We start from the raw sequence: 27,547 nt of genomic DNA on the forward strand, positions 1-27,547 counted from the left end.
CCCTGAATTACTTTTTTGGTTGAAAATCAAAGTTTTCATCCCGTCAGTATTCAGATCATGGACAAAATGTGATTTATTGTTTTCATACAGTAATGTTCATATATGCCTACTGCCCACGTCCGGCTGACTTGTTACTGCGCAGAGACAAAAAACTGAGTCGTTTTTGGTCTTTGCGCAGGAATGGGTTAATCCAATCCCTACAAAAAATGTCGTATGAAGATATACGGTACTATCCCAATTTAGTATGGTTTTCGTATCCGTATTGTATGCGAACCTATCCGAATGTATCCGGTTCGTAGCGATTTGTATCTGGACCTATCGTAAACCTATACATTCCGATAGGTTCACATACAATGAGGATACAAAAACCATATTGAATTCGGATAGTACCTTATATCTTCATCCGACATTTTTTGTAGGGATGTGGGTAGGCATATCTGAACACTACTGCCCAGCATTTATACTAATATGCGCTATTATACATATACCAAAAACAAACTGCAAATCGATGTGAAATCAAACGTGTGACCTTGTCGTGATCGCGAGAAAGCTGAATATAGGTCCCACGGCAGGAGCAAGATCGATCACCCGATGACGTCTTTCATTTGTTTCAAGCCTGCAATATATTAACATCCACCTATGCACTGAAATAACATACATGTACATAATAAGCGGGAGTGAAGTATATACACCTAGAATGAGCCATACGTCGCAGAGATAATTTTTCTTTGAATTGTTTTTATTGCGAGAATACAAATATGACAAAATCATCCCGTGACTGTCTCTACGTGACTGACTCTCGCTCTTACTCGCTGAGTTCCTCATTCGGCGTGTGTTCCGCATCTAACAAGTATGTTGAAAAGCAGAAGTCTTCATAAGTGGCACGGTTTTCGTTTCCTACGAAGTTTACATATGTTAATCTGACGTTATAAACTGACAAACCTGTATTTTCTTCTTTATTGTCATGATCTTCAAGTATCCTAATAGGGGAGTTTCCGACATCGTCAGTAATGTTGGAGTTGGTGCCTATATCATCCCCCGCGTCTGATTTCTGATCATCCTCTTCTAGAGACAGATATAAATAATCAATATCACAGAAGCGCCAATATATGTCTATATATGTATAATAAGAATATGGTTAGTGGTAAACTCAAATGTCAACTGTAGGAAAGTGGAGATGGTTCGTACAAATGTACAACACCGATGAAATCTCATGATTATACATGCTAAGGCGATATGTAGCGCTATGGTTAAATGTATTTAATTACGTGCACTCTATCATGATCAAGTTTTAATTTACCGGGTACACTTGATGTCATCGATGATGTCGATGGCTTATCAGTCTTTTTCAGTTTGTTTAGGTCGGATATCTTCCTAGTGACGTAAAGGTTTACTTTTGATAATTCCATTTGCGTATTGAATTCAGAAGCCTTCTGTATGGCCAGTAAGCGGTGACGGTAGATATCTGTAAGAATTGGTTATATTGTGCGTAAGTTCGGAAAACGATTCGGAGGCGATTCAGTATATATGCCTGTCTGCGGGCCAAGAATGACGATATTACGAATACGCGAGCTGGCGTATAATCAGACTCATCATCATCGCGCTTGAATTGCGAAAAAGGATCACAAACAATGGTTTTGGGTAACAGATACTTAGATTGAATACGTATGCGCTATTATGCCAATAGGGTATTATCTCCGTTGTGGAATACAGGTATTCCTTACTGCATACTAACACAGTTACTTTTCCTACTCGGGTTTATCTCTGGGGATGTGTATGTATAGGCTTGATAATGTAGTCCAGATGATGAAAGACGTACCACTTATAGCGAGCATCTTTGTTTCATCCAATTTTGCTTTTGCCGGTTTGTCTTTGAATTTATTTGATTGTGTACCAGTGATACTGCTATTTTTCAGAACGTCGTATCCAAATACTGCTACGGCGATTTCCTTCACGAACATCTGATTCGACTTTGCCCTGTTGACGGCACCATTGTACGTACTATAGGGGATCCATACGTTATGTCCCAAATGAATCTGTGAAATGGTATATGGTCGACAATTAATTCATGTAAATACATTACCATTGCCTCGTCAGTGTGCAAACTTACCTTGTCGTTTGAAATATGTCCAGGTGGTGGTGCATTACAACCTTCCAAGTTACGTATGACTCCGTCATATTGTTCCGACATAACTGTGGACACGTATATACTACTCAGTGACTGATACTTATGATAATTCATTTCAGGTTTTGTTTCACGCTAAGGGGAAAATACCTCAAGATTCCAGTGACAAATTGATTATTTGGGATGAAATAGTTGAAATTAATGAATCAAACTCGAATTTATTTATTGCAATTGTAACCTAATTTTGAATAATTCCAATCATTCACTTGTTTTCGAACGATTCTCGATAATTCACTTCAACTAGAGTAAATATCTTATTGTTTTTGTGATTTTTATTCGTATTTCTGATCAGTCAAATGAGTTCGTTTCATTTAATCCAATTGTTTGTGTGATTTTGTTTTTTCTTATTTGATTTATTTCTTCGAGAATAATTATCGATAATATACTCATTGGGGTGAATATCTGAATATTTCAATCTTTCTTTGGTACTTTCTGTGTCTTCAAATGAGTTGACCTTATTTTTTTCAATTCAATTTCAATTTTCTTTCGGAGGTTCGATAATTCACGTACAGTTTTTTGATCTTGTTTAATTTTTTTTCTGTGTTAATTTTTATTATTTAATCAAGCCGCTGTAAATTCTCGTCAATTTATGGACCTATTCGTAATTCGAATCAACGAGTCACTTCCCCCTCGCGTTCAAACCAAGCAGCCGGTGGAGGGCATTCTTTGGATTACATGAAATCTGATCTGTGGTATCTTGAATATTGACAGCTATGAATGCGATGGTATCATCATGTTTCAAACAATTATTTCCCGAGAAATAGCCGAGCTAAAGATACTATACTTCCAAAATTGTATAGAAATCTACTTTCTTTTTTTTCAACGCTTCATAAACTTTGAGCACAATAAAAACTGATAAGCCGTCGTGAAAAGTAGGAAAATGAAAGTGATTCTTGTTCTCGATTGTTAGATACTTGTGCAATAGACGATCGACAGTTAGCTGATGCTTCTACAACCCGCCATATAAAAGGTAATGATTTCGGCAGGACTGACCATGTGCGGCCGCATATGTACCAATTTATAGTCGAAAAATAATGAAAACCTGCCTCTTCGAGACAGTTCAAATTGAACCGCTTTTAGCTTTCCTCCCACCAACATAGCTAAAAGCTGGTTTGAAAAACCCCTTTAACAAAATTCTCAATCAGAAAACGTAAGGTTATTGTATATTTCGAGCAATTTTCGTAGTTTCGCAAATTTGTTTTGCCACCGTGTCAGGATCCCCTCCCACCTCCCCTTCACTGGGAAATGGAGCATAACCCAAAATACCCCAGGAATTTCCGGAAACCCCCACCGATCTCTATAGTAACGATTACTCTGGTAACCAATCATCATAGTAACGATTACCATGGTACCCAATCATTATAGTAACGATTGCCATGGTAACCGTTACCATGGAAATCGGTTGCCACCATGGTAACGGTTACCATGGCAACCAATCTCTATAGTAACAATTGTCATGGCCCAGCGTAAAACCTCCTACCCTCCCCGCCCCTCTGAGCGTAACGGGCCCAGCGTGACGGACGCAGCGTAACGCGCCTGGCGTGGCGTTACACGTGACGCCCCCCACCCCAGCCCCCCACCTTCAGTAAAGAAGGTTTTTCAAACAGTCAATAATAATCGTAGTGCTGTGTAGGCTTAAGAACATTTTGAACGATCAATTACATAATCTACAATCGATTTACACTGCCTACCTTGGTCTGCATATCTGTCAAATCAATTGTCAATGAATAATGTATGCGTACCTTTGAATTCTTTGAAATACTGGATGACATCGCGCTGCAGTTCCATGTTCAGTGTTGTAAGTTCCTTCATCATTAAATTTTGACTGGCAATCGTAGTTTCATCTTTGGAACATTTCGCCTTTAGATTTTTAATCTGTTGCAAGAGGTCTGCATGACTAAGGTCATCACATCCCTGTAAAATTACCAATTCAATTACTATCATCACATATGTCATTCAGGTCCAATCCAACCATCAATTTCGTATGCATAACACAATTCAACAAAATATATATATATATATATATATATTTTTTTGATACGTCATTTGTTCGTTGCATCAGTCACGTAACTACATTGGAAAAGATTCACCAACTTGATTAACTACTGCGAGGTATACGTATGTATGATAGTTTTTTTTCAATATCAATGTATAGTCTACACATGGACAAAACGACGTACAGATTTGTAAAAGAATTTGTCTTGGATCTTTCTTGAGCGAATTTCTGCTGTACAATTTTAGGATTGGAAAATTTTTCATACATCGCAATAATTCTCGAACAATTTTGTGAAAAAGATGCAAGTTCCAAATAAAGTTTAGCAATTTAACACACAGTATTGAATGTCAGTGATGTCTGTGAAAGTAACTAATTTGAAATCACTATACAGACGGAATCATTATTCTGGGCTTCTTTCATATCATTACGCAGTCCGCAATGGAGCCCAAACTGCTCATCGGGAATATAACGGGTACCTAATAGAATTTCAGTTCGAAATATGCGATTGAACCAATTACCGAATTCATGTTTTTGCTGTCCAGGGTATTATCGGTCGTCTTTCGTGCCGCTGATGTATTACTGTCCTTCGCCGTCATACTACTGCTTCGATTTCCCTTCTTTTTAACAGCCTGCATTTTATAATTATGAAAATGAGCATTGATTCACCGTAACAATAAGTGTGTATGAGTTACTCTATATTTACAGACGAATCGGGCTTCTTTGCAGGTTTAACTATTTTTTCGACCATTGGTTTATCTAAGGCTTTGGGAGACTGAGCGGATTTTTTACCTACATCAAGACCACTATCCGGCTGCAAATAATGTACATAGCATATACAATTACATAATCAAACATGGCTTTCATTTGAAGCACTCACCGACTGCTTGTTTTTGCTAAGTTCTACATCGTCTGGTGTCATCGCATTAGGCTCCGTCAGAATAGAGCTTTGAGCCTCTCTCACTTTATCAGCCTACATATCGTAAATGTGAAAACGAGCATGTCATTTATCATCATAAAGTGCGTATGGGTTACTCTATAATATTTACCGATGAATTGGGCTTCTGTGGTTTGGTCATTTTCTCAGCCACTGGTTCACCGAAGGATTCGTGAGATCTTGTAGATTTTTTCCCTGAACCGCAGCCGTCTGCATCCTGTAAAACATACAAATATACAACGGCTGAACGGAATAGTGCATCGTGTGACAGTGTGGAGTAGGGTCGATTTCCGTCTAGTGTGTGAGGTTGGTAGTGCGCGCCGAAGGCGAGTGCTGCTTTCACACGAGCTGGCTATCGGCCAATCTACACGTGTTGTACATGCTATTTTTCATCATTCCTGCAATAGGGGAAAATAGGATTTTAGTAACCTGTGTGGCGCGCGTAATGCAAGTGCCTCATTTTCGCCTGAGGGTAGGAATAAGGCACTTTACGCACGCTACACGTACTTCGAAAATCATACTTTAGAAGCAGATGTTGCAAAAAATATGTAACGTTAGTTCTGCATCATTAGTGGGTTGAAATATTGAAAGACGTACCTATATTTGATACAGCCTAACCTTGTCTATCAAAGACAAAAATTGGGGACAGGCCAGTGGGCCGAACTTGATCATTAAATCCATGAAGCTACTTTCAAAAAATTTACAATAGAAACAATTATTGATCGAGATTGAATTTCATATCTCATCTAAGAATCTCAATTGCAATAAGTTCCACTGATAAAGCATAGTGTGATGACTTGTAACATTCGTGCTCAGAGATATATTCAAAACTGCAAAAAAAAAAAAACAAATCTTCAAAGTAACCTACCGTAGCTTTTCGTTTAATCGGGCCACTTTTTTTCATATTCTTTTTATCATTGTGGACTTCACCAGGTTCGATATTCTCCTGATCATCTTCAATAGTGTTCACTTCATTTCCTACAGGTGTCATCGTATCTTCTGCAACGTGTTTTTGTCGAAGTGCTTCTAATTTTTCATTCAACTTTAGTTTTATCTTCTGAGATTCATGACGCGATGGTGCCTTTATGAAATAAGCGTACAATCATGAAATCATTATCTATATGGGGTACTCCAGCCATAATCATCCAAGATTTGACTCGACGTTTTTTTATTATTCTTTTTTTATAATTTTACACGATGTAGTTCTATATCGTGTACATCAAAGAAGCATCTATGAATTTTTTCAGATTCTTAGTTGGAACCGGTTTTTCAGGATAAATATTACAGACGTCGATTAATATACAACCTTCGATCTTCCTGCAACGAAGCACAGGTATTCTACGTCGAAAAACTCAACCTTTGACGCCTAGACCATCGTGGACCATATATTCACTCTTTCTACGACTTTACCTACAATTCAGATCAAAAAATCGTTTTCCAGTGCCCATAAATATTGGTGTTAGTGATCAGAGTCTACACTATGACTTTTTCTGTTCGAAAATATCATATCTCATCCTACTGGGTTGCAAAAATTCATAAATTTTAATTTTTTTAATAATAAACTTTTTAAATCAGTATATTTCTAATAATAAACTTTTTATCAGTAATTTTCTGAACCTAATGGGATGAGATATGATATTTCCGAACAGGAAAAGCCATAATATAGACTATGATCACTAACACCAATATTTATGGGCACTGAAAAACGATTTTTTAATCTGAATTGTAGGTAAAGTCATAGAAAGAGTAAATGGTCTAGGCGTCAAAAATTGAGTTTTCTTTACACATGCATGCGAAATCCTCGTTTGCCCACCGCTAGGAGGCACCCAAAGCCCGGCCTTCGCGCACCGCGCGTGAGAATAATTTTTCCTACCATCAGGCGATGCGCAAAATACTTTGCCCACCGCAAGCGGTGGGCAAAATGTTTTGCGTACCGCCTAGCGGTAGGCAAAATTTTATTCTCACGCGCGGTGAGCTGAAGCCGGCTTTCGCTGCCCCCAAGCACTGCACAGCGCGGACTTTCGCATACATTCACAAAGAAAAATAGTGTTCGATACGCGAGGCCAAACTCGCTTCTTGCGCACTACTCGTCTGAAGGGCGCACGAAGCCTCGGCTTCGTGCTGCCTTCAGACTCGTACTGCGCAAAACGCTTGTTTGCCCTCTTGTATCGAAATATACTATTTTCGACGTGGAATACCCGTGCTTCGTTGCAAGAAGATCGAAGGATGTATACTAGTCGACGTTTGTAATATTTATACTGAGAAAACGGTTCAAAGTAAAAATCTAAAAGAATTAATTCATAGATGCCATGACATACACAACTCCTGCCATGACACTCCTTTGACATACACAATATAGACCTCCATCGTGTAAAACTATACAAAAATTATTAAAAAAAACGTTCAGTCCAATCTTGGGTGATTATGGCTGGAATGCCCCATATACACCTTTGTGTAGGTGCTGCAACATCTGGTAGTAAACAACAACAACATCGTCAGCTTCGTATCTATATGTACCTATATACCTTTTTCGCACGTTTAGCTAATGCGTCGGAGTCTTCTGAAGATATTTCCGAAGCTGACAAAATCAAATTCGAAGGAGGTGCAACTTGCCTTTTCTCTCCACTTTTCGCTCGTAATTTTTCAATAGTGTCTGAAAACAGAATAATCAAACGTGTTCAAAATAGCACACCATCCTATACATTATATTTTCACTCTGGTTTGTGATAATGATTTAAACATGAATTATCGTGAATTCTTCAAGTGACGATCATAAATAACTACTGGCAATCCAAATTTGTTCCATGTAACGTTGGATCATTGTTCGGATGTCGAAAAAATGCGAACTTGTTAAGCATTGAGCAAGCCCGCTAAATATTGCTTTTGAAAAAAATAAACTTGATTTTTATGACAAAAAAAATGACTTTCCACTGTCTAATAATTTCTTGATAATTCATTGCGAAAGTATGTAATGATTTCGTTGGTCAGTTTTCGAGTACATCGAAATCCTGAATCAAGGGATCAACTGAAATAACCGACGGAATAACCAGAATAACAAACCTTCGAAGTGAAAAATCTAATTTACAATAAAAAATTGATGAAAAAAAGTATAATTTCATGACATATAATGTGAAATGACAAAGGAAAGTTAGAATAAAACAAGAATGATTTGAAATACATGAATTAATTTCTATTATTTCAGCATTGAAAAAAAAACATGTTCAGCTGACTGGTGCATGTCGAATCATAAGTTATTTCCCCCTTTTAGAGAGGTGTCAAAAGTCTGAAAAATTGTGTCAATGCTCCTAGCTCATCCCCAAATCGGCGGTATGAATTTTATCATCAAACACGAATATTTACTGTCGAAAATAAATAGACAATTCATGCGCACCGCCGTCTTTGACGCTCAGGGCGGCGGTGTCCTTTGATACTTTCTTTCAAATGTTAATATACGCGTATATATGATGGGAATTAGGATAATATATCGCTCATATAAACATTTGAGGGCCTGTCGTATAGTTCTGCGAACAGTGAGGATTTATCGATTATATTAACATTTTTTTAACTTCACTCGAAGTTGTATTTTTCTCATTTTATAGCGATAAAAAAAAATATACCATAATTGTAAATACTTGCATAATAAGTAACGGAATGTATGAATTATCAAACGTCCGGAATATAAAAAAAATGAATGAATTTCGGTTTTCTTTGTGTATAATTATTTAATATATATAGGTCTAATTGGTAATTCAATTAAAAAATCTCACTACAAAACATCCGTTCGGCATATGTAGTATTATTCTCAGACCGATGATATGGCTCGCGTATTAGAATATATAACCCGATAGCTGATAAATAATGGTGTTATTTATTATACACTTACCGTCAACACAGAGTATGATAGCCTGGCAGTATGAGCCTGCAGGTCCACACTTGATATTATAATACTTTCGATGATCGATGTTATCGGCATCAAAGTGATTAATTTTTGTCACGGGAACAATGTTTTTCATATCGTGACGTGAACATTGCACTTTGAACTTCACCAACGCGAACATTATCCCCAGTAGCTCCGCGCTACGTGTTGATATTGAACAAACACTGTATGCCGGTGTAATAACTTAGAAATTGTCTCGTGTTATTATATTCACCCGTCAGTTCAAAATATACACGTGGTCGTGAAGCTCGTGTGAACTACCGCGCGCGCAACTGCACACAGCCCGTGAGCCTTATGAGGCGAGGAGGGGGTATGCCGGCGTTCAGGCCCATCCACGCGTGCTACAACGAGAACGCGTCAACTCGCTAACTAGCGAGCTATCGCGTACACAGTGGTTGGCGTGAGTGGAACTGGCGTGACTACTATATACAGGTAATAACAAGTGATTATTCTAAGGTTCGGATGCTAAATAGCAGGGATGTAAATGTAATAAGGATGAAAAACAATAACGAATGATTGAAATATTCAGATATTATTTGGGCGCTTCACGAATTATCAACCATTGTCTGGGCTCGAAAAATTCGATTTGCGTAAATTTTTTTCCTTACTTTCTGTGACTCGAGTAAATTAGTAAATTCAACAAGTTTCAATCCGATATAGGACGTCGTATGCTGCATGTTCAGGCGAGGAATATGCTAACCAGTTCTTTAGACAAAATTGCTATGCGTATTTTTATCGTATATTTAGCGTGACAATAAAAATTTGAAGAAATATATTTTCTGTGTGAAAAACTCTCAGCTTTCCGGAACTATTTTCTATCTTTCATTTACTCTGCTCAAACGACCTCCAAAACACGTTTTTTGTCAAAGAATAACGATTTCTATTGCCCCGCAATGTTGTATCATTCTTTTGAATTTTTATTCTAACAGCTGAGATTTTTTTACTCATGAACACAAATTTTCAGAATGGAAAGGCTACGCGGTCGCGCGCGTTAGGTACGATTGATTTATAAAGACAATTGTAATAAAGAGAATTTTATTTACCGTTCTTTATTAATTAATCGTAGCTCACGCGCGACTACTATATTATACAGCCTTCCCACTCTGAAAATTTGTTTCTTTTATGACTGGAAAAATCTCAACTGTCAGAATAAAAATTCGAAACAATGACAAGACATTGCGGCGCAAAAGAAATCGCTGTTTCTGTTTTGTCAAAAATCGTGATTCTTGATTGGTTATGGCAGAGTCAATGTGAACTAAAAAATGGATCCGAAAAGCGGAGAGTTTTTCACACATAAGTTTTTTTTTTCAATTTTCATTGTGACTCGAAATCTGCGATAAGAATGCGCATACAAATTTTGTCCAAAAAAATTGGATATCGCATTCCTCGTGAAAGGTACGTCCTATTGGACTGAAGCTTGTTGAATCTACTAATTTACTTGATGGGTCACAGAATAAGAGGAAAATAATTATGAGGCAAATCGCATTAATTTTTCGGGCCGAAAAATTGGTTGATGATTGCGGTGGAATGTCCCATTCACTCATAAATGGAATTGAATTATCGAGAATAGAAAAACTAGTGTATCAAATAGTATCAATTGCATTAAAAGATTTATCAAGTGAATTATTATGAATATGATTTCGATCTGCAACTATAAATTTGTATAACACACTTAAATTATGATTTATCATTTCCTATCGCGGAATTTTCCGTGCGGATTAGTGAATGACTGCGTGAATATCCTTTGATTATCATGTATTTTCAGTGTGACAGTAATTAACTCCGATAATCTGGAATAAATACCAGTGAATCATCGAGATAAAATTAAAGGATATTTATTTCCAACATGGAAAATGAAAGAGCAGCAGATCCTAAGCCACGTAAACGTTACAAACTGTTCTTGGATCCAGAGTACCAACCACATTGGGTTTCTACGAGGACTCATTCATTTTGGGTTGCTGATGCAACTGTTCCGCCACCAGAAACCGACGTCGACGCATCAGGTATTGGTCCAACCAAAGACCGTTTAATTGGTACAAATGTGGAGTATGCAATTTTTTTTTTAACACACGCCAATACCACGCGCCTATAATTTATCCTATACCAGGTTGCAAGCGGAACATCTATAGGCTATTTCTGTTGGAAAAGGTGGAAGATCTTTTTTTTGCGTCATCTATGCTCACGCTATAATTATAGTTACAATGAGCCGTAAAAATTTATTAACGTCGAAATTCGTACATTTGTCTTGGATGATGCATATGAGTTTATACTACTTCACCTTAGGGATTTTTATTATTACAGTTAATAATTTATGAACTCGTGAGTTCGAAAAGTATATTGCTTAGAATTTGAAGGATATTACTGTATATCCAGCTCGCCTAGAATGCTTGAAACATTTTTGTTTTATGTGAGAAAAAAATCACGATATATCGGTTTTTAAATTCTTGGAAATAAAATTCAAGTTAGAATATGGGACATAGGACACGTTTTAGGGTCAGCTTGTAATTGTTTCATATTTTCTTCGGTTCTCAATCTTTGACGTCCCTGTACTTAGCAGAGCAATGTTGGAGAAACCGAATATAATTGGTACCATAATTAGGTGCTTTTTAGGTGCTAATTAGGTGCCCGATTCAAAATTTGGTGCTTGATTTTTTAATTAGGAAAAATCGATTTTTGCCGCGCGCTGCCAGCGGGACGTCAGGCTAGCAGAGCACCCCACGTAACTCGACAAGTACCGGGGTTAGGGAGAAGTACTCTCCGTAGGAATTAAGTGCTTTTTAAGTGCTACTCGGGTAGACTATCTAGAATTTACGGGATCAATTTTTCGATCAGTAAAAATCGATTTTTGCCGCGCGCTGCCAGCCGGACGTGAGGCTAGCAGAGCGCCGCATGTAACTCGACAAGTACCGGGATTAGGGAGAAGTATTCTCCGTAGGAATTAGGAACTTTTCAAGTGCTACTCGGGCATGCTATACGGAACTTCCGGCATCGACGTCTCGATGTACTTTGATACATGGTAAACGTTGTATATCAACACATACATTCTAAAATCACGAGATACGCTGTATACGTATTATATCAAAATACCAGCAAAATTTTTCAATTCTTTCCGCATCTCGTTTTTACGACGGCAAAAGTTATTCGATTCCAACCAAGTAAATAACCCTTCGTCTGCACACACCCGCCACGACCCTCCGCCACGACCTTTCGACTGCATATAGGGTCAATCTGACTCTAACCGTTTTTCAACCGATTGTATCGTACTAAATGAACCGACTGCGTATTTTGATGACGGGACGCCATTAGAACAGAGTAGGAATCGGACACTTTGATGACTATGCGGTCATTTTGGTGACTGTCACGAATGTGTATTTGTATGAATCGGATATTTTGATGACTGGGATTTTTTGGCGTGATCCTGAAAATTCAAAAATTCGAAAATTTTGTTGCCAATTTCTGCCCAAGGCGAAACCACAATTGCATAGCTGTGGCTGTTGTGATAGCCTTCCTTTCCCATGGACTCGCGCGCGAAGCGCGCGAGGCCAGTTGCTCATCAAATTTACAACAAACCTCGTAACTAGGCACCCAAAAAGGTCCGTCATCAGTATATATGATACATGTAAATATATAAATACGCATTATTAATTTTTTTTTGCACATACACTTTTTGTAATAAATTGTTCTTATTTATGGCCCAAGCGTTGATTTTTGAGAATACTAAAATCGAAGTGCCCAAAAATAGGTAAAATACAATTGTATGTGCAAAAAAAAAAATAATAATGCGTATTTATATATTTACATGTATCGTATATACTGATGACGGACCTTTTTGGGTGCCTAGGTACGAGGTTTGTTGTAAATTTGCTGAGCAACTGGCGTCGCGCGCTTCGCGCGCGAGTCCAGGGGAAAGGAAAACTATCACAACAGCCACAGCTATGCAATTGTGGTTTCGCCTTGGGCAGAAATTGGCAACAAAATTTTCGAATTTTCAGGATCACGCCAAAAAATCCCAGTCATCAAAATAACCGATTCATACAAATACACATTCGTGACAGTCACCAAAATTAACGCATAGTCATCAAATTGTCCGATTCCTACTCTGTTCTAATGGCATCCCGTCACCAAAATACGCAGTCGGTTCATTTAGTACGATACAATTGGTTGGAAAACGGTTGGGGTCAGATTGACCCTATATGCAGTCGGAGGGTCGTGGCGGAGGTGTGCAGACGGAAGGTTATTTACTTGGTTGGAATCGAATAACTTTTGCCGTGGTAAAAACGAGATGTGGAAAGAATTGAAAAATATTGCTGGTATTTTGATATACATACATACAGCGTACCTCGTGATTTTAGAATGTATGTGTTAATAAACAACGTTTACGATGTATGAAAGTACATCAAGACGTCGTTCCCGGAAGTTCCGTATAGCATGCCCGAGTAGCACTTAAAGAGCACTCAATTCCTACGGAGAGTACTTCTCCCTTACCCCGGTATTTGTCGAGTTACGTGGGGTGCTCTGCTATCCTGACGGCCCGCTGGCAGCGCGCGGCAAAAATCGATTATTCCTAATTAAAAAATCAATCCCGGAAATTCTGGATAGTGTACCCGAGTAGCACTTAAAAAGCACTTAATTCGTACGAAGTGTACTTCTCCCTAACCCCGGTACTTGTCGAGTTACGTGGGGTGCTTTGCTAGCATGACGTCCCGCTAGCAGCGCGCGGCAATAATCGATTTTTTCTCATTAAAAAATCAAGCACCAAATTCTTGAATCGGGCACCTAATTAGCACCTAAAAAGCACCTAATTATGGTACCAATTATATTCGGTTTCTCCAACATTGCTCTGCTGAGTACAGGGACGTCAATCTTTGTACGTTATTATATTACTTGTGCCAAAGTTATTGTTAGTCAATTAATGTTTTCAGATCAAAATTCTGTGGGATCGGGCGAGAATATGTTGTTAAATACCGAGGATGATACGTCACATTGTGTTTCCGATTCTAATCAATCATCTGCTGCATCTTCGATGGAGCCTGATCTAAGCAATGACTGCTGTGGAAATATGTCACATGAGGAGAATGATGATGTCTGTGTGTCGGATGAAGAGCACTTGACAGATCCCGATGTAGAAAATTCTGATGACTCACAATCAGACGATTCCCACGATTCGCACGACAATTTACAAAATTTTGACGATTCTGAAACTTCGGAAAAAGATGAACCTCACGAACGAGTCGGGCGAGAAGACGGTGTGAATGACGACGATATTATGTTTGATCAATCTGTTCTGTCCGTGTCGGATGTTATGGAAATGGTCATGGCATATTGTATGCGTTTTTCTGTATCCCATGAGGCCCGAAAAGCACTGGTGGATATGATACAATGTTTGGCCGGACCAAGGTATGAGAATTGGTCAATTAGCAAATTCCAAATCAAAAAGAAGTACGAGCCGCCTGAAGATGTTATGACTTACACTTTTTTTTGCTCTTCATGCAAAATACCTATTTTGGGACCAATCACAAAAAGGGAATTTGAAAATAATTCAGTTACTTGCGAAGAGTGCCTTCAGCTACAAAATCTGACGATGCAATCGCCGAATAGGTTCATTTACATTGATTTGAAGTACCAATTTAAGCAACTCTTGAGTAGTCGAAAGATCCGTGAGAGCCTAATGGAAAACTTAATAACACGAGACGCTGCGCTCGCTCGTGCACCACCGACCGTAATGACAGACATTTATGACAGCGAGCTGTATAGAGCGGCAATTGGGGAATATTTTCAGAATGCTGATCATGTCCTCACGTACAACTTCAATACAGATGGAATGCCGATTTTTAATAGCTCCAATAGAAGCAGTTGGCCATTGCTATTAATTGTGAATGAATTACCTCCCCATCTGCGATTTAAGCACGTCCTTCTAGCTGGATTATGGGTTGGAAATAAGGAACCCAGTCCTACCATGATGAACACTTTTCTCCAACAGTTCGTTTCACAGGCAAATCACCTAACCGAACGAGGCCTCAAATTGAAAAATGACATGGGCCGAAAGACAACTTTCAAAATAATACCACTGTGTTGCGTTTGTGACTCCGTGGCAAGACCTATTGTCCAGTGCAGGTTACAATATAACGGATATCGCAGCTGTAGTTGGTGCTATGCTCATGGGAATTATGTACGTGGAGCTGTGCGCTATTTATTCGGCGAAGTAGACGCAGACGGGAGAACACACGAGTCTCATAAAGAGGATGTAGAAAATGCCACACGACTTCGGAAACCTGTGAATGGCGTCAAAGGAGCTAGCATTTTGTTACAGTTGCTCCTATTTAATATGGTGTGGGGATTTCCCTTTGAATACATGCACGCCATATTACTCGGTGTAATAAAACTTCTGTGGGATATTTGGACAACTCCCGGGAGTCCAATTTATCTGGCCCCAGCCATTCAAAATCAAATCAACGATAGATTGATGCGAATGACTCCTACACACGAAATTCATCGATTGCCGAGAAAATTATCGAAAAGAGGCAAGTGGAAAGCTTCTGAATGGCAGTCATGGTTATTATTCTACAGCCTCCCTTGTTTAGACGGTCTCATACCAGACGCTGCTTTGGAACACCTATCACTTTTAGTAGACAGTTCGTTCATACTTCTGCAAAACAAAATTTCCGAAGCAGATTTAAATAAGTGCGAACTGAATCTCACGAAATTCGTAGCTGAATTTGAAATTTTATACGGAAAAGAATATGTGACATTCAATGTACATAGCTTACTGCATGTGGTGAAATCCGTGAAATCGTCAGGACCGTTGTGGACGACTTCTGCTTTCAGTTTTGAGAGTACCAATTACAGACTAAAACAACAAGTCAATGGACCGAAAGGGGTTGACGATCAAATCGCAATGGGATACCTCAATAAAAATATGTTCCAATGGAAATTGGGGGAAAACATGGAACTCTCGGAAGAAAGCCAGAATTACTGCAAGCGTCTCTTTGCCGGCCGTCCTCACACTTCGAATTGCACAATAACACCTGACAATGTAGTTTTGCTTGGCAAACCTGTCGTACATGATAACGGGGAAGTCATATACGCTCGGTGTATATTCAAAAATACCCCTTTTCACAGCGCACGATATCGGCCGAACAAAAAAACTAACGATTCCGTAGTGCAATTGGTCACAACGGATATAGTTCAAATAACTGGATTTGTACTCGTTGATGGTCGGACCTATATCGATGCACAGAATATTGATGTGGTTGTAGAATTGCACGTACCGCACATTGTGAGAGTAAGGCGAAGCGATGAATATCGAAGAATCCCCATGGACGATATCCAAGAGAAACTGCTATTTCTGAGCGTCAACAATTTGACATATATTTGCAAATCTCCTTGCATCATAGATTAAGATAAACTATGTACAAAAAAAATTTACAGCTATATAGCATAGACAGGGTTTATAAACTTGTCAGACAATATTTACTCTTTGCAGGGCTGATGTTAAAATTTGTTCAAGATGTTTAAAATCCTACCATAAGTTAAAATTTGTGTACACTGATTATTATAGTACAATACAATTATAATAAAGACTGAATTGACGAAGGACAAAATAAATGTAAAAAAATACTGTATATCCGCTTTGCTTAAAATTATATCATTTAATAATGATTTATTTTTTTATACAAGTGACCGGAATGCGAAACTGAAGTTATCAAGAAAAGTAATTTTTCTTAAATTCTGAAATATCGTTCTGGTTTCTACAGAAGAAAACTTTGGCTAACAAAACTATTTTTCCTTGACTATAGTTGGGTGAAAGAAACCGAAATCCGACATGTAAAACCCAGACTCAAATTCCCCGTTTACCGGTATTATATTTTAGAGTGAAAATTACGAAATTGAAATGCTGCAATTAAAAACGCATCGTGTCGATAATACATGAAAACCGGACAGACAGGCTATCTATCGGATGCAGATAGAGGCCGATAGAATTTGTATACGCGATTGCGGACAGAAGAGGGTTATTCGTTGTCGGTAGCGAATGCGGATAGAAGCCGATAGAATTTGTATACGCGATTGCGGATAGATCCAGATGAATTCGCACGCTGCTCAGCGCTGCGTACACATTCGGACAGACGGGCTGTCTGTAATTGCCAACAGAAGCGGATGGCTTGTTGTAAAGAGCGAATGAGGATAGAGGCTGATAGAATTTGTATATGAAATTGCGGATAGACGCCGTCAAGCAGTTAGAAGTCCAATAAATACCGTCTGAAATTCATAGTCATGCGTACATGAAACTGATAGATGCAGACAGAAATTCAATGTTGGATCACTTGTGCGGATAAAGCTGACAGAATCCCGTCAAGTTCTTATACATTTCAGTTACATATTCTATTGGTTTCTGATGGAATTTTAACCAGGGAGGCTCCGATGAGCGGTAATCGGAGCTTACTCCACGCCCAGCCAAGGTGTTATTTGGCTATTATAGGATCCGTTCACGTCGACTATGCACTCGCACGCTACTACTCCCAATGCAGGAAGTGAATGGAATAGGAAGAGATCGGTTTTAAGGGAAGGTAAACGATTTGAAGTATATGATTGTTTATTATTATCAAGTAGTTAATGCAAAAGAGTCGGTCGAGGGAAAAAGGTGTGGTTTTGGTTTAGAAGGATAGGTGTCTTGCTTGAGCGCTAGGATGGATCTGCAGAGTTTAGCGGGATGTAGAAGGCAAGCTAGCCGCGAGTTAGAGAAGAATCTGCTGACTCGCGGACGATAAGGGCAGACTACAGAGCGAGGGGCTGCTCACTCGCTTATTCCATGGTTCATCGATTTCCGAAAGGAATCGATTTCTTGTGATTTCGATTGCGATTTTCGTAACGCCTGAATCGATGAGATTACTCGCGATTTCATATGATTTTTCCTAACTTCTAACATTACGAATGATACCTAAACTTCAAGAATCACCGATCTCTAGATTGAAAATGAGAAATAAATATTGATTAATTATTATAGATAGAAATTAATTGATATATGGTTCAGGATACGTGGATACTCATTCAATAACATAGATTATTTGAGATATTAGAAGAATTTTTTTATTTTCTTAAAAATATTGTCATGAACACTTAAACTTTTTTCATTTATAATAGGAGATGACATAGTCAGGTGATATTGCTTAAGGTGCCGCTGGCCTGGATCTAAAAGTTGTAATCGATCAAAGCGCCCTCTGCGTAAGTTTCCTCGGTTCCAAACCATTCGAAGGTGGTACTCTCCACCGGGGAGTAGCGCAACACAATATTAGACAAAACACGGTTGGAAAAGGCCTGAATCTGAGTCGGTAACCATACCAACAGGATTGACTCGAATTTTGCATGCAAATGATGACGTCATGCGTGTAGCGATTGCATCACGACCGAACTGATTATTTTGATAGTTTTACGGTGAATATAGCAAATTCAATTTATTGTACCGTGAAACACCCTTGCATATGGGACATTCTTTGACGAATCGGACAGATTTAGATAAAAATCGACCGACACAATTTTGATGTAGCTTAAAATTTTTTCACGGGTTCTATATTGAAAAAATAGGGATACGTATTCGAGGATTTTTTATTTTACATATTTCGTAACATAGAGGGGATCGAAAATTTGATAATTTGGTGTTTTCTGGCATAGAGAACTAATTTTCAAAAATTCATAACGCCGGTTCTGTTTGAGCTGAAAAGTTCGTTTTTCAACCCAAAGCTAATGAATTTTAATGCAACAATTGTTTCATTTACGATTATTCCGAAATTTATATTGTTACAAATAATTAATAGTTTAAATCGATTTTTAGCAATTGCCTTCACCTCGTAGCGAGTTCTCAGTACGACCATCGTATTCTACGTCAAATTATTTATCAATAACGCTTTCTATTTGATGGAGAAATTATTATTACTGTAGGAAAAAATTAATTTATCCAGCGCGGCACATCACATCGGCGCGCGGGTTCCATTGCACGCCTCGTTATCTTGCCTCGTATCGTTTTCTTCTGTAATATAAATGATTACTGTATATTCTCAATTGAATAATAATATTCAATAGCAAGTAAGACTTTATGAAAAATACAACAAAAAAATAATCAAATACAAAATATTATTGTGTTAAATAAAAAATCAATTTATTAAGATTTCAATACATTATTTTTAGTTAATAAGTACCTCATCCTGCAATACGTCGTACAATATTTACATTTATTCTTGAAAATTTGTATGATTCCAACCTCTCCTAAAGAATTGGAAGCAAAGCAACTCTAATTGTGTCAAAAAAAAAAAACGGTTGTACAAATTTTTAAACGAAAAATACTATACATATTAAAATTGAATGTAAATATTGTGAGACGTAATGCAGAACGAGGTGTTTATTAACTAATAATAATGTATTAAAATCTTGGTAAATTAATTTTTTATTTACCACAATAATATTTTTTATTTTATTATTTTTTTGTTAAATTTTTTATAAAGTCTTATATGCTAATAAATAATATTATTCAATTAAAAATATAGAGTAATCATCTATATTACAGAGGAAAACGATACGAGGCAAGATTATGAGGCGTGCAATGGAACCCACGCGCCGATGTCACGTGCCGCGCTAGATAAATTCTTTTCCTCCAGTAATAATAATTTCTCCATCAATTAAAAATACGTTATGGTTAAAATATTTGACGTAGAATACGATGGTTGTGCTAAGAACTCGCTACGAGGTTGAGGTAATTGTTAAAAATCGATTGAAACATATTAATTGTTTATAACAGTATAAACTTCGGAATAATCGTTAATGAAAGAATTGTTGTAATAAAGTTTGTTTTATTAGCTTTGAGATGAAAAAAAACAAACTTTCCAGCTCAAATTGAACCGGCGTTATGAATTTTTGAAAGTGAGTCTTCCAAGCCAAAAAATACAAAATTATCAAACTTTCGATCCCCTCTATTTTACGAAATATGTGAAATAAAAAATCCTGGAATACGTATCCCTATTTTTTCGATATAGAACCCGTCAAAAAATAATTTCAGCTAAATCACAAATGTGTCGGTCACAAAGGTGTTCGGTTGTAAACGAATGTCCCGTATACATTAAAACATATCACGCAATATTAGTTTTATACGAGTACAGCACGAAGTATTTTCAAAATGATTTCATAAATATCACCATTCACCATTTGTAGATATTTGGAAATATGTTCGAAAAATATGATTGAAACAAAATTGAAACGTTTTATGAAGTTACGCCATCGGTCGCCCCCCCCCCCCCCCCCCCAACTCCGCTTCTCCCTGTCGCAAACTTGAATGGACATGTTTATTTTCCGTCCGTGCATTACATTGAATTCGATTATTCACTCAGTCTACGGATAGTGAATGTGCGCGAGAAAAAAAAAATCTTTGTGTCGTCAGACGACTGTGCTCGAACATTTTGTATTTCGAAAATAAAGAGTATTTCTCATTCTTCTTCAGAGGTTTTCTATGAGGTACATACATGAATATCTCTGGTGAGTATTTATACATATATATATATATACATTATACAGTTGTATAAAACGTGCACCCCGACTTACGTTTTTTTCGACTTACGCCGTCAATGCCGGAACGATCCATAGCGTTACTCTTTCACATTCAATAAACTAAAGGGAGCATTATAATATAAACGAGTGGTATTGAATTTCAAAAAAGGAGGGATAGTACTTGGAATCCGAAGAAGTTGATTCCTTCGAGAGTTCCAAATTTCTGTGAAATCTTATAGGATTGCAGTGAATCCGTAGAAAATTGTGACGTCTTCGAATGATTTTTTATGGTTTTTTGTAGCAATTTTCAGTAGGGCGCATGATTGACCGTGACGGACTTTGATGTACAGCAGTAACACATACCCTGACTTTTCGTAGGTCGTATACGATGCAGGAACCAACCCAAAACTCACTAGCGTATCCGTAGCGTATACCATCTACGAGAAGTCACGGTATATAGTTTTATAACGATTTCTACCAAATAAGTAACTTTCAGGTAACTCGTCTAATGTAAAAAAAAAATTTGGTAGCATCATTCAGAACTAGGCGTAATTGACAAATGAAACGAAGCAAATTTTAGTATGAAATCCTTATTTGTTGAGAATTAAAAACAAAAAAAATTGGCAAGCAAATCTTCATCAGAGTTTTAACAAGGATCGGCCCTGTAAGATATTTGCCACGAATCTTGAACCATTGTATGCAGTAATTGTATGTATGTACAGTGACATAGATTTTTTGCGGGATGTATTTCTAGTATTGTTAAACACATCCGGTTCAGAAACAATTTCGCGTATATATTAGGGTAATCTTTAAAACAGGCTCGGACGATTGTCAACCGGCCCACCCCCTCCCCCCCTCTCCCAAATTTTCTATAAATAAATAAATAATGGTCTGTTCAAGAGCACAATTTTTTATCTCAACCCTAAACCCTCACGCCTATACTTGCGTGTTTCCTGCAATTTCGGTATTTATTTTACTGCCGCATCTATTCTTTCGGTCAATAATCTGTAAGTATGACAATTTTGCGGACATCGATGCTACTATTAGATGAGGATATCCGGAGCGTATATGGGGCATTCTATGTAAATTATTCGCCATTTATATCTGCCTTTTCGACGAACAGGAATTAATGGACAGGTATTTTCGTTTTTGTTAATGATTTTCTATGAAATCGATGAAAAAAGTCAGATTTAAGTGGTACGTACTCGATGTAGAATGCCCCAAAACCCTTCAATAAAATAAAATAGAATAATTTTCTTTGCGGAACTACGACTCAAAACGAGAAAAGAAACAGTATGTTATTTTAATATCGGGTTTTGGAAAAGCCATGAGCATTTAAAAAAAAATTATGTGATATTTTGATAAATTTATGGTGTTTGGATGGGTTGAGACAAACATCTAAAATATTTCAGAAAGACTGCTTTTGGCAGGTACAAGAAAGTGTAAAATTTTCAATAGAATCAAAATTGGTCGGGGTCACGGGTTGGTCGGTTTCGCATGGAATGCCCCGTTCACGTACAGTCGGGCTACGTGCGATTACGAATAGTTACGGCGATTGTAAACTGATGTTACCATTTCCAAACGATGCCTTATAATATGCACGAATTTCAAAATCTAACGGTTATTCTGAGTGAGTTCCACCTGAAAGCCTATGCTCTCGTCGGCACTGCAGATTGTTGCTTTAACAGAAACATAGGACGTGTGCGTATTACCATGTCGTTTTACCACTTGGTACCGCTTCGGTCGACTGCAGCGCATCTGGAGGTTCAACGTTGAACTAAATTACAGACTTCTCGTGCATCAGAACGGGCTCCTGTCACCTGAAAATCGCCCGCACAAATCGTGCCATATTTACAGAAAACTGACTGGTGCTATAGGTTTTCCCGGATTACGTGTGTGTTTTTGTACGTCGGTATCTCCCTGGCAAAAGTGAAAGAAATTCTGATATCGTACAAGCGGTCAATATTCAACAAGTCGCTAGCCCGATCGGCCATGTTTGACGCGACGTGATTTTATTGAGTTCATCATCATTTTTATTAGACGTTATCAGTGATCTGCGATAGTAGTGACTGAGATACAGACGTACAATTTTATTCAAGCTATGTTTTGAAAATTTTCCCAGTCAGATTCGTACCCCCGTTTTATCAGGATTTGTGCGGGCGATTTCCCCGCTTCTGACGTCACGAAATATACCAAGAGAATAATCTTGAAAGTTAACACTCGGCACCACTCACGTTCTTCGTCTGTTTTTCGCAGGCTGGCCATCCCATATTTAATTTTAACCTGCAAAAAGCCGAAAAATGATTGCATCGACGACGACGACGATTATGTTTTCATTTAATGTATGGGGCATTCTCTGTCAACTCGTCCATGAATAATAATTTGAATTTTTATGGGTGATCACACCTAATGTGATAAGCTTTAAGGACTTTTTTCGATTTTCGACCTTTCGCAGTTTGAAATTAAATATCGGATGGCCAGCCTGCGAAAAACAGACGAAGAACGTGAGTGGTGCCGAGTCGGCGGTGACCGAGTGTTAACATTCAAGATATTCTCTTGGTATATAGGACATGCCAGGTCAGCGGCACCTTAATATTTATATAACTGTGGACATCCATCGGCAGGAACTAAGACTTTTTCTAACGTTAAATCATACCATTCGCACAGCACTCCAATTTCTTTGGTATTGTTTGATAAATTTACATAAGACCTGGAGTACTCGTGGCTTTTTAACGTCTTTCCTTCTATATAAGCGAAACTTAAAATCAATCCGACAAAACACTTACAACTCTTAATCCTTAATCTTTAAATTGTCCACGACAAAAAATCTGTCGGAATGTTATTCAATTTCCGTAATTAATAAAAAACACACACACACACACAATCTATTATGGTATTTCGATACAAAAACAACAGTGAAGGTCAACGTCTTTTTCTTGAATTTATTTTGTATCAAATATTAAATTCGACAACAAAGTAGAAATATTTTGGTACTTACCATTAATATTCACTCAACACGGATTATTAGAATGAAGAGGTATTTATCGGTTATTTATTATAAAAAGATATGCGAAGATATGCTTATTACACCACGAGAGCCTCGAAGAGATCACTGTCACGAGCAAACGTTAACTGGTGCGGTACGAGTGAAATCTCTGAAATACGATTGAAGCGTGCAAGATGCGTGTTTGATCACGTTTTTAGTTTTTTCGCCAGAATACATATATTTGTCGGGGTGAAGCCTCGGAAAGGCGGAGAGGATGTAGGATTTGCATTTCGTCGATTGCTCATTGTAAAAAGCGCGATGATCCCAACACGTCAGGTCAATTCGCTTGCTTTTCCGTGACTGTCGATTTCATCCAAGCGTTGTTATAAACAGACCATTTGTTTGTTCTATATTCAAAGCATGTTGAATAACGCTTGACGCTTGATACGACGGACTCATTCAAAGTTCAAGTTTCGAATTCACTTAATGATGTATCCTCTTTATTTTTTTCCGACATATTTATACATAAACGTTGGACAAAGGCTTGTTTGCATGGACAGGGGATTAGCGATTCCCAGCGATTCCGAAAATTTCGTGATTTCTTGGCGATTCCGTACGATTTCCTGTATATTTGGAAAAATCATGAGAAAATGAGGAATCGTGCGACTCGCAGTATTTCCAGCGATTCCTAGCGATTGCCTATCCGATTTTTTATAAAGTGGTTCAATGATTTCCTAAGTGAGCAGCCCCTCGCTACAACTAAGAGTGTGGGAAAGGAATATGAAGTCTGGAGGACGTAACAGAACCTTTATAATACTCAAATCAGACTTTTTCTGCAAAAATCGTGAAATTTTCATCTGTACTTCAAAAACCTATTGGTTAGGAATTTTTTTTTTTTATCAATTGTTTGCAAAATAGCGGCGCGAAAAGGGTGAAATTTTACGTAACAATCAAATAATGGTTTCTTGCTTGATTTCTCGAGCTAATTGTTATATCTTGGGTTCAACTTTGGATATAACCTTGATTCAGTGTTTGAATTTTGAAAATTAAAATTGGCGGATTCAAGATGGCGGATGAAATCATTGAAAAAACGTTATTTGGCGCAAAAACTTTGTCCCTAGGGTTTTTAGGGTCGCTGATTACGAATCTGAGGTCAGTTTTGAAAAAATACAAAATGGCGGATTCAATATGGCTGACAAAAAATTAAAATTACATGATTCTGCCCAAAAATATGTGATGAAAATATGTGATTATGTACCGAATATATTATGTAAAGTGCAAATAATTGAAAAAAAATTCATACCCATATATATCAATACCAATAATAATATATCCACAATTTCAAATTTCTGAAAACTGACTTCAGATGCGTAATTAGAATCAGAGATCCGCAAACCCTAAAGAGCAAGTTTTTGTGCAGAATTATCTAATGTCTATTTTTTGTCCGCCATATTTCATCAACTCTTATGAGTTTCCTATACCTAAACTCATATTTGTAATTAGAGGCCCCAAAAACCCCTGAGAGCAATTTTTTGGCGCAGGATCGTGTAATTTTGATTTTTGGTCCGCCATATTGAATCCGCTATTTTGTATTTTTTCAAAACTGACCTTAGATTCGTAATCAACGACCCCAAAAACCCTAGGGACAAAGTTTTTGCGCCAAATAACGTTTTTTTAATGATTTCAGACGCCATTTTTAATTTTCAAAATTTCCATAATTTTCGAAATTCAAACACTGAATCAAGGTTATAGCCAAAGTTGAACCCAAGATATAACAATTAGCTCGAGAAATTAAGCAAGAAACCATTATTTGATTTTTACGTAAAATTTGACCCTTTTCGAGCCACTATTTCGCAAATAAGTGATAAAAAAAAATTCCTAACCAATAGGCTTTTAAAGTACAAATAAAAATTCCACGATTTTTGCAGAAAAGAGTCTGATTTGAGTATTATAAAGGTTCGATATAAATAGTTTTTCAAAAAAACTACACCGAAATTTCGCTGGTTTTTTTTTTTAATTGCAAATTTTCCATAGAAAATCCAATTTTAATGGCTCCTAACCCTGATATTCTGAAAGAACACCCTTGAAAATAGTCGGGTACCAATTTTTATTAAAATCCCATTGTCCTAGCGTTGTTGGCAGTTGGTCAAACATGACTATATGAAAAATGTCATTTCGGGCGTTAATGGGTTAATCTAGTCTAGCCTACTGAGCGTAATTGCTCACAAAACAAATCCTAATCCTAATTATTATAATCAAAGGCGATAATCACTATAAACTGCAAAATTCTTATTAACTAGCGTTCTAAAACGAGAAACTAACTAACTAATTCTCCGGACTCAAGACAACTGTGTGCAACTTGTCCGAATTAACAAACAATTTATTAGGGCTCAAAATTTTCTACAAGACTGCGCATCATGTCAATGCATGTTCCTACCACAGGCGAATATTGTATGGCTATTAATATTATTACATTGCGTGTTCGGAAAACTCTTAAACGAGTTTTTAACTCGGATATACTATTGAATGTCCTGTATCATTATATTCCATGTGACATGCGTCGTATTTTCAATTCGGCTGCGGTTAATATTCCAAACTGCATTGTATTTTGAATGCTCTGTTTGTTAAGAATAGGTTAATATACAAATATTGTAACTTTCAGTTAAAACTGTATCATTACAATGCATGATTGGGAAATTTCTCGGCGGGTTTTGATTTCCACTATCGTGTGTATTTATAACTTTGCAGTAATATATGAAAATTGATGTGCGAGTAGAAATTTATCTATACAAGGGTATGAGCGGTTATTTCATATACCTTATTTGCAAATGTCATATGACTTTATATTGGGATTTTTTTTGAAAATTTTGAATAAAATATCTGTTTTCAACAGTGAACTTCCTCACGACTTTAAAACGCATCACAAATCCGTAATTGTAAATTTTCTGTAACTTATCACTTGGTGTAATTCTACAATATTTATCTTGCCAGCGGAAAACCGCTCTACTAACAAACCAACGAACTCAACATAACTGTAATAAAACTAACGTAATCGTATTTCTTACCAATTATAGCGCAACTACACGTTACTAAACTAATTCTCGTCGGCGTACCGACCCGGGTACCGAACAGACGGCATTCTCCATGATAACCCGACTCGGAGCTTGGACAGAACCGCCCGTAATCCTTAAACTACTGACTCACTCAACACATTCGTAATCGTAATTGCATAAAACAAAGCGTAATCATCAACTTCCATCACATCGAACCTAGCTCTATCAGAATCCAAAATCATATCCAATAAAGCAAAATCAAATTCATAAACCGTACTAACAAAACGTAATCGTAATCGTAATCCGAATCATGATCTAACGTAAGCTAACCTTAACTAATCGTATTCGCAACGCGTCCTAAATTCGTAATTTAACTTAATATCGGAACTAACACATTTAATTTAATATCGAAATCAACACAAACTCTATTCCGAATTCTTACACATACTTATGCTCGACACTACTCCAAAAATTACACGGAAATTCTGCAAACGCGACTCGACCCAGTACGAACTTACAAAAAAATGAATTCTATACAAGATCGTGATTCTAACTGTAATTTTTTGCAAATAACAAATTAACTCGAATTGGAAACGTGCAACTTAGGCTACAGATATCAAGCAACGAGAACGGCAAACGAATCTCGAGCAATGCTCGTAATCGTAATTCAAACATGGCTATCCGTTACGTCGGTAAGTCGTGATTAATTTTCTTTCGAAAGTTTATCGCGAGGAATAAAACAACGCTTATCGTCTCACAACCATCAAACGAAGGACCCCAATTTCATGAAGCGATAATTCGGCGACATCTTAACCTCAAATTGTCCGACTCTCAAGAAAAGGACAACTCAAATCTATGTTGATAGATTGTGTGTTGACAAGTGTTCACTTGTCGTAACAAATGCCAGAACTAGAGTAATTTCAAATC

At 37.4% G+C, this 27,547-nt stretch overlaps 2 protein-coding genes across 4 annotated transcripts; one reads left to right on the forward strand and one right to left on the reverse strand.

The window, feature by feature from the left end:
* Positions 1–725: 725 nt before the first annotated feature.
* Positions 726–9,465, reverse strand: LOC124219386 (uncharacterized). 2 transcript variants are annotated; one of them, XM_046626853.2, is made up of 13 exons: positions 8,999–9,465; positions 7,641–7,768; positions 5,984–6,196; positions 5,228–5,332; positions 5,059–5,151; positions 4,885–4,992; positions 4,700–4,810; positions 3,928–4,099; positions 2,111–2,193; positions 1,820–2,036; positions 1,301–1,465; positions 943–1,065; positions 726–843 (listed from the first exon to the last, which is right to left on the reverse strand). In XM_046626853.2, exons 1-13 carry the CDS (start codon positions 9,171–9,173, stop codon positions 806–808), a joined length of 1,731 nt encoding a protein of 576 aa, XP_046482809.1. In that variant the 5' UTR covers positions 9,174–9,465; the 3' UTR covers positions 726–805. The 2 variants fall into 2 exon arrangements, with proteins under 2 accessions (XP_046482809.1, XP_046482810.1); XM_046626854.2 differs by lacking the exon at positions 8,999–9,465 and having other exon boundaries at positions 727–1,065; positions 7,633–7,962.
* Positions 9,273–17,190, forward strand: LOC124219385 (uncharacterized). 2 transcript variants are annotated; one of them, XM_046626850.2, is made up of 3 exons: positions 9,273–9,484; positions 10,818–11,055; positions 13,975–17,190. In XM_046626850.2, the coding sequence occupies exons 2-3, from the start codon at positions 10,899–10,901 to the stop codon at positions 16,449–16,451; spliced, it is 2,634 nt and encodes an 877-aa protein (XP_046482806.1). In that variant the 5' UTR covers positions 9,273–9,484; positions 10,818–10,898; the 3' UTR covers positions 16,452–17,190. The 2 variants fall into 2 exon arrangements, with proteins under 2 accessions (XP_046482806.1, XP_046482808.1); XM_046626852.2 differs by lacking the exon at positions 9,273–9,484 and adding an exon at positions 9,815–10,447.
* The last annotated feature ends 10,357 nt before the right edge of the window (positions 17,191–27,547 follow it).

The sequence above is a fragment of the Neodiprion pinetum genome, chromosome 5, assembly GCF_021155775.2.
Source record: "Neodiprion pinetum isolate iyNeoPine1 chromosome 5, iyNeoPine1.2, whole genome shotgun sequence".
In the NCBI taxonomy this organism is placed as follows: domain Eukaryota; kingdom Metazoa; phylum Arthropoda; class Insecta; order Hymenoptera; family Diprionidae; genus Neodiprion; species Neodiprion pinetum.

Bases quoted from the DNA above. Each gene is read 5' to 3' on its own strand.
- LOC124219386 (XM_046626853.2), bottom strand. From the start codon at position 9,173: ATGTTCGCGTTGGTGAAGTTCAAAGTGCAATGTTCACGTCACGATATG. The intron at 1,066-1,300 runs GTAAATTAAAAC...ATCTGTCTCTAG, and splicing joins GATGACATCAAGTGTACCCG to AAGAGGATGATCAGAAATCA. The intron at 844-942 runs GTTTGTCAGTTT...CATACTTGTTAG, and splicing joins CAATAAAGAAGAAAATACAG to ATGCGGAACACACGCCGAAT.
- LOC124219385 (XM_046626850.2), top strand. From the start codon at position 10,899: ATGGAAAATGAAAGAGCAGCAGATCCTAAGCCACGTAAACGTTACAAA. The intron at 11,056-13,974 runs GTATTGGTCCAA...TAATGTTTTCAG, and splicing joins AACCGACGTCGACGCATCAG to ATCAAAATTCTGTGGGATCG.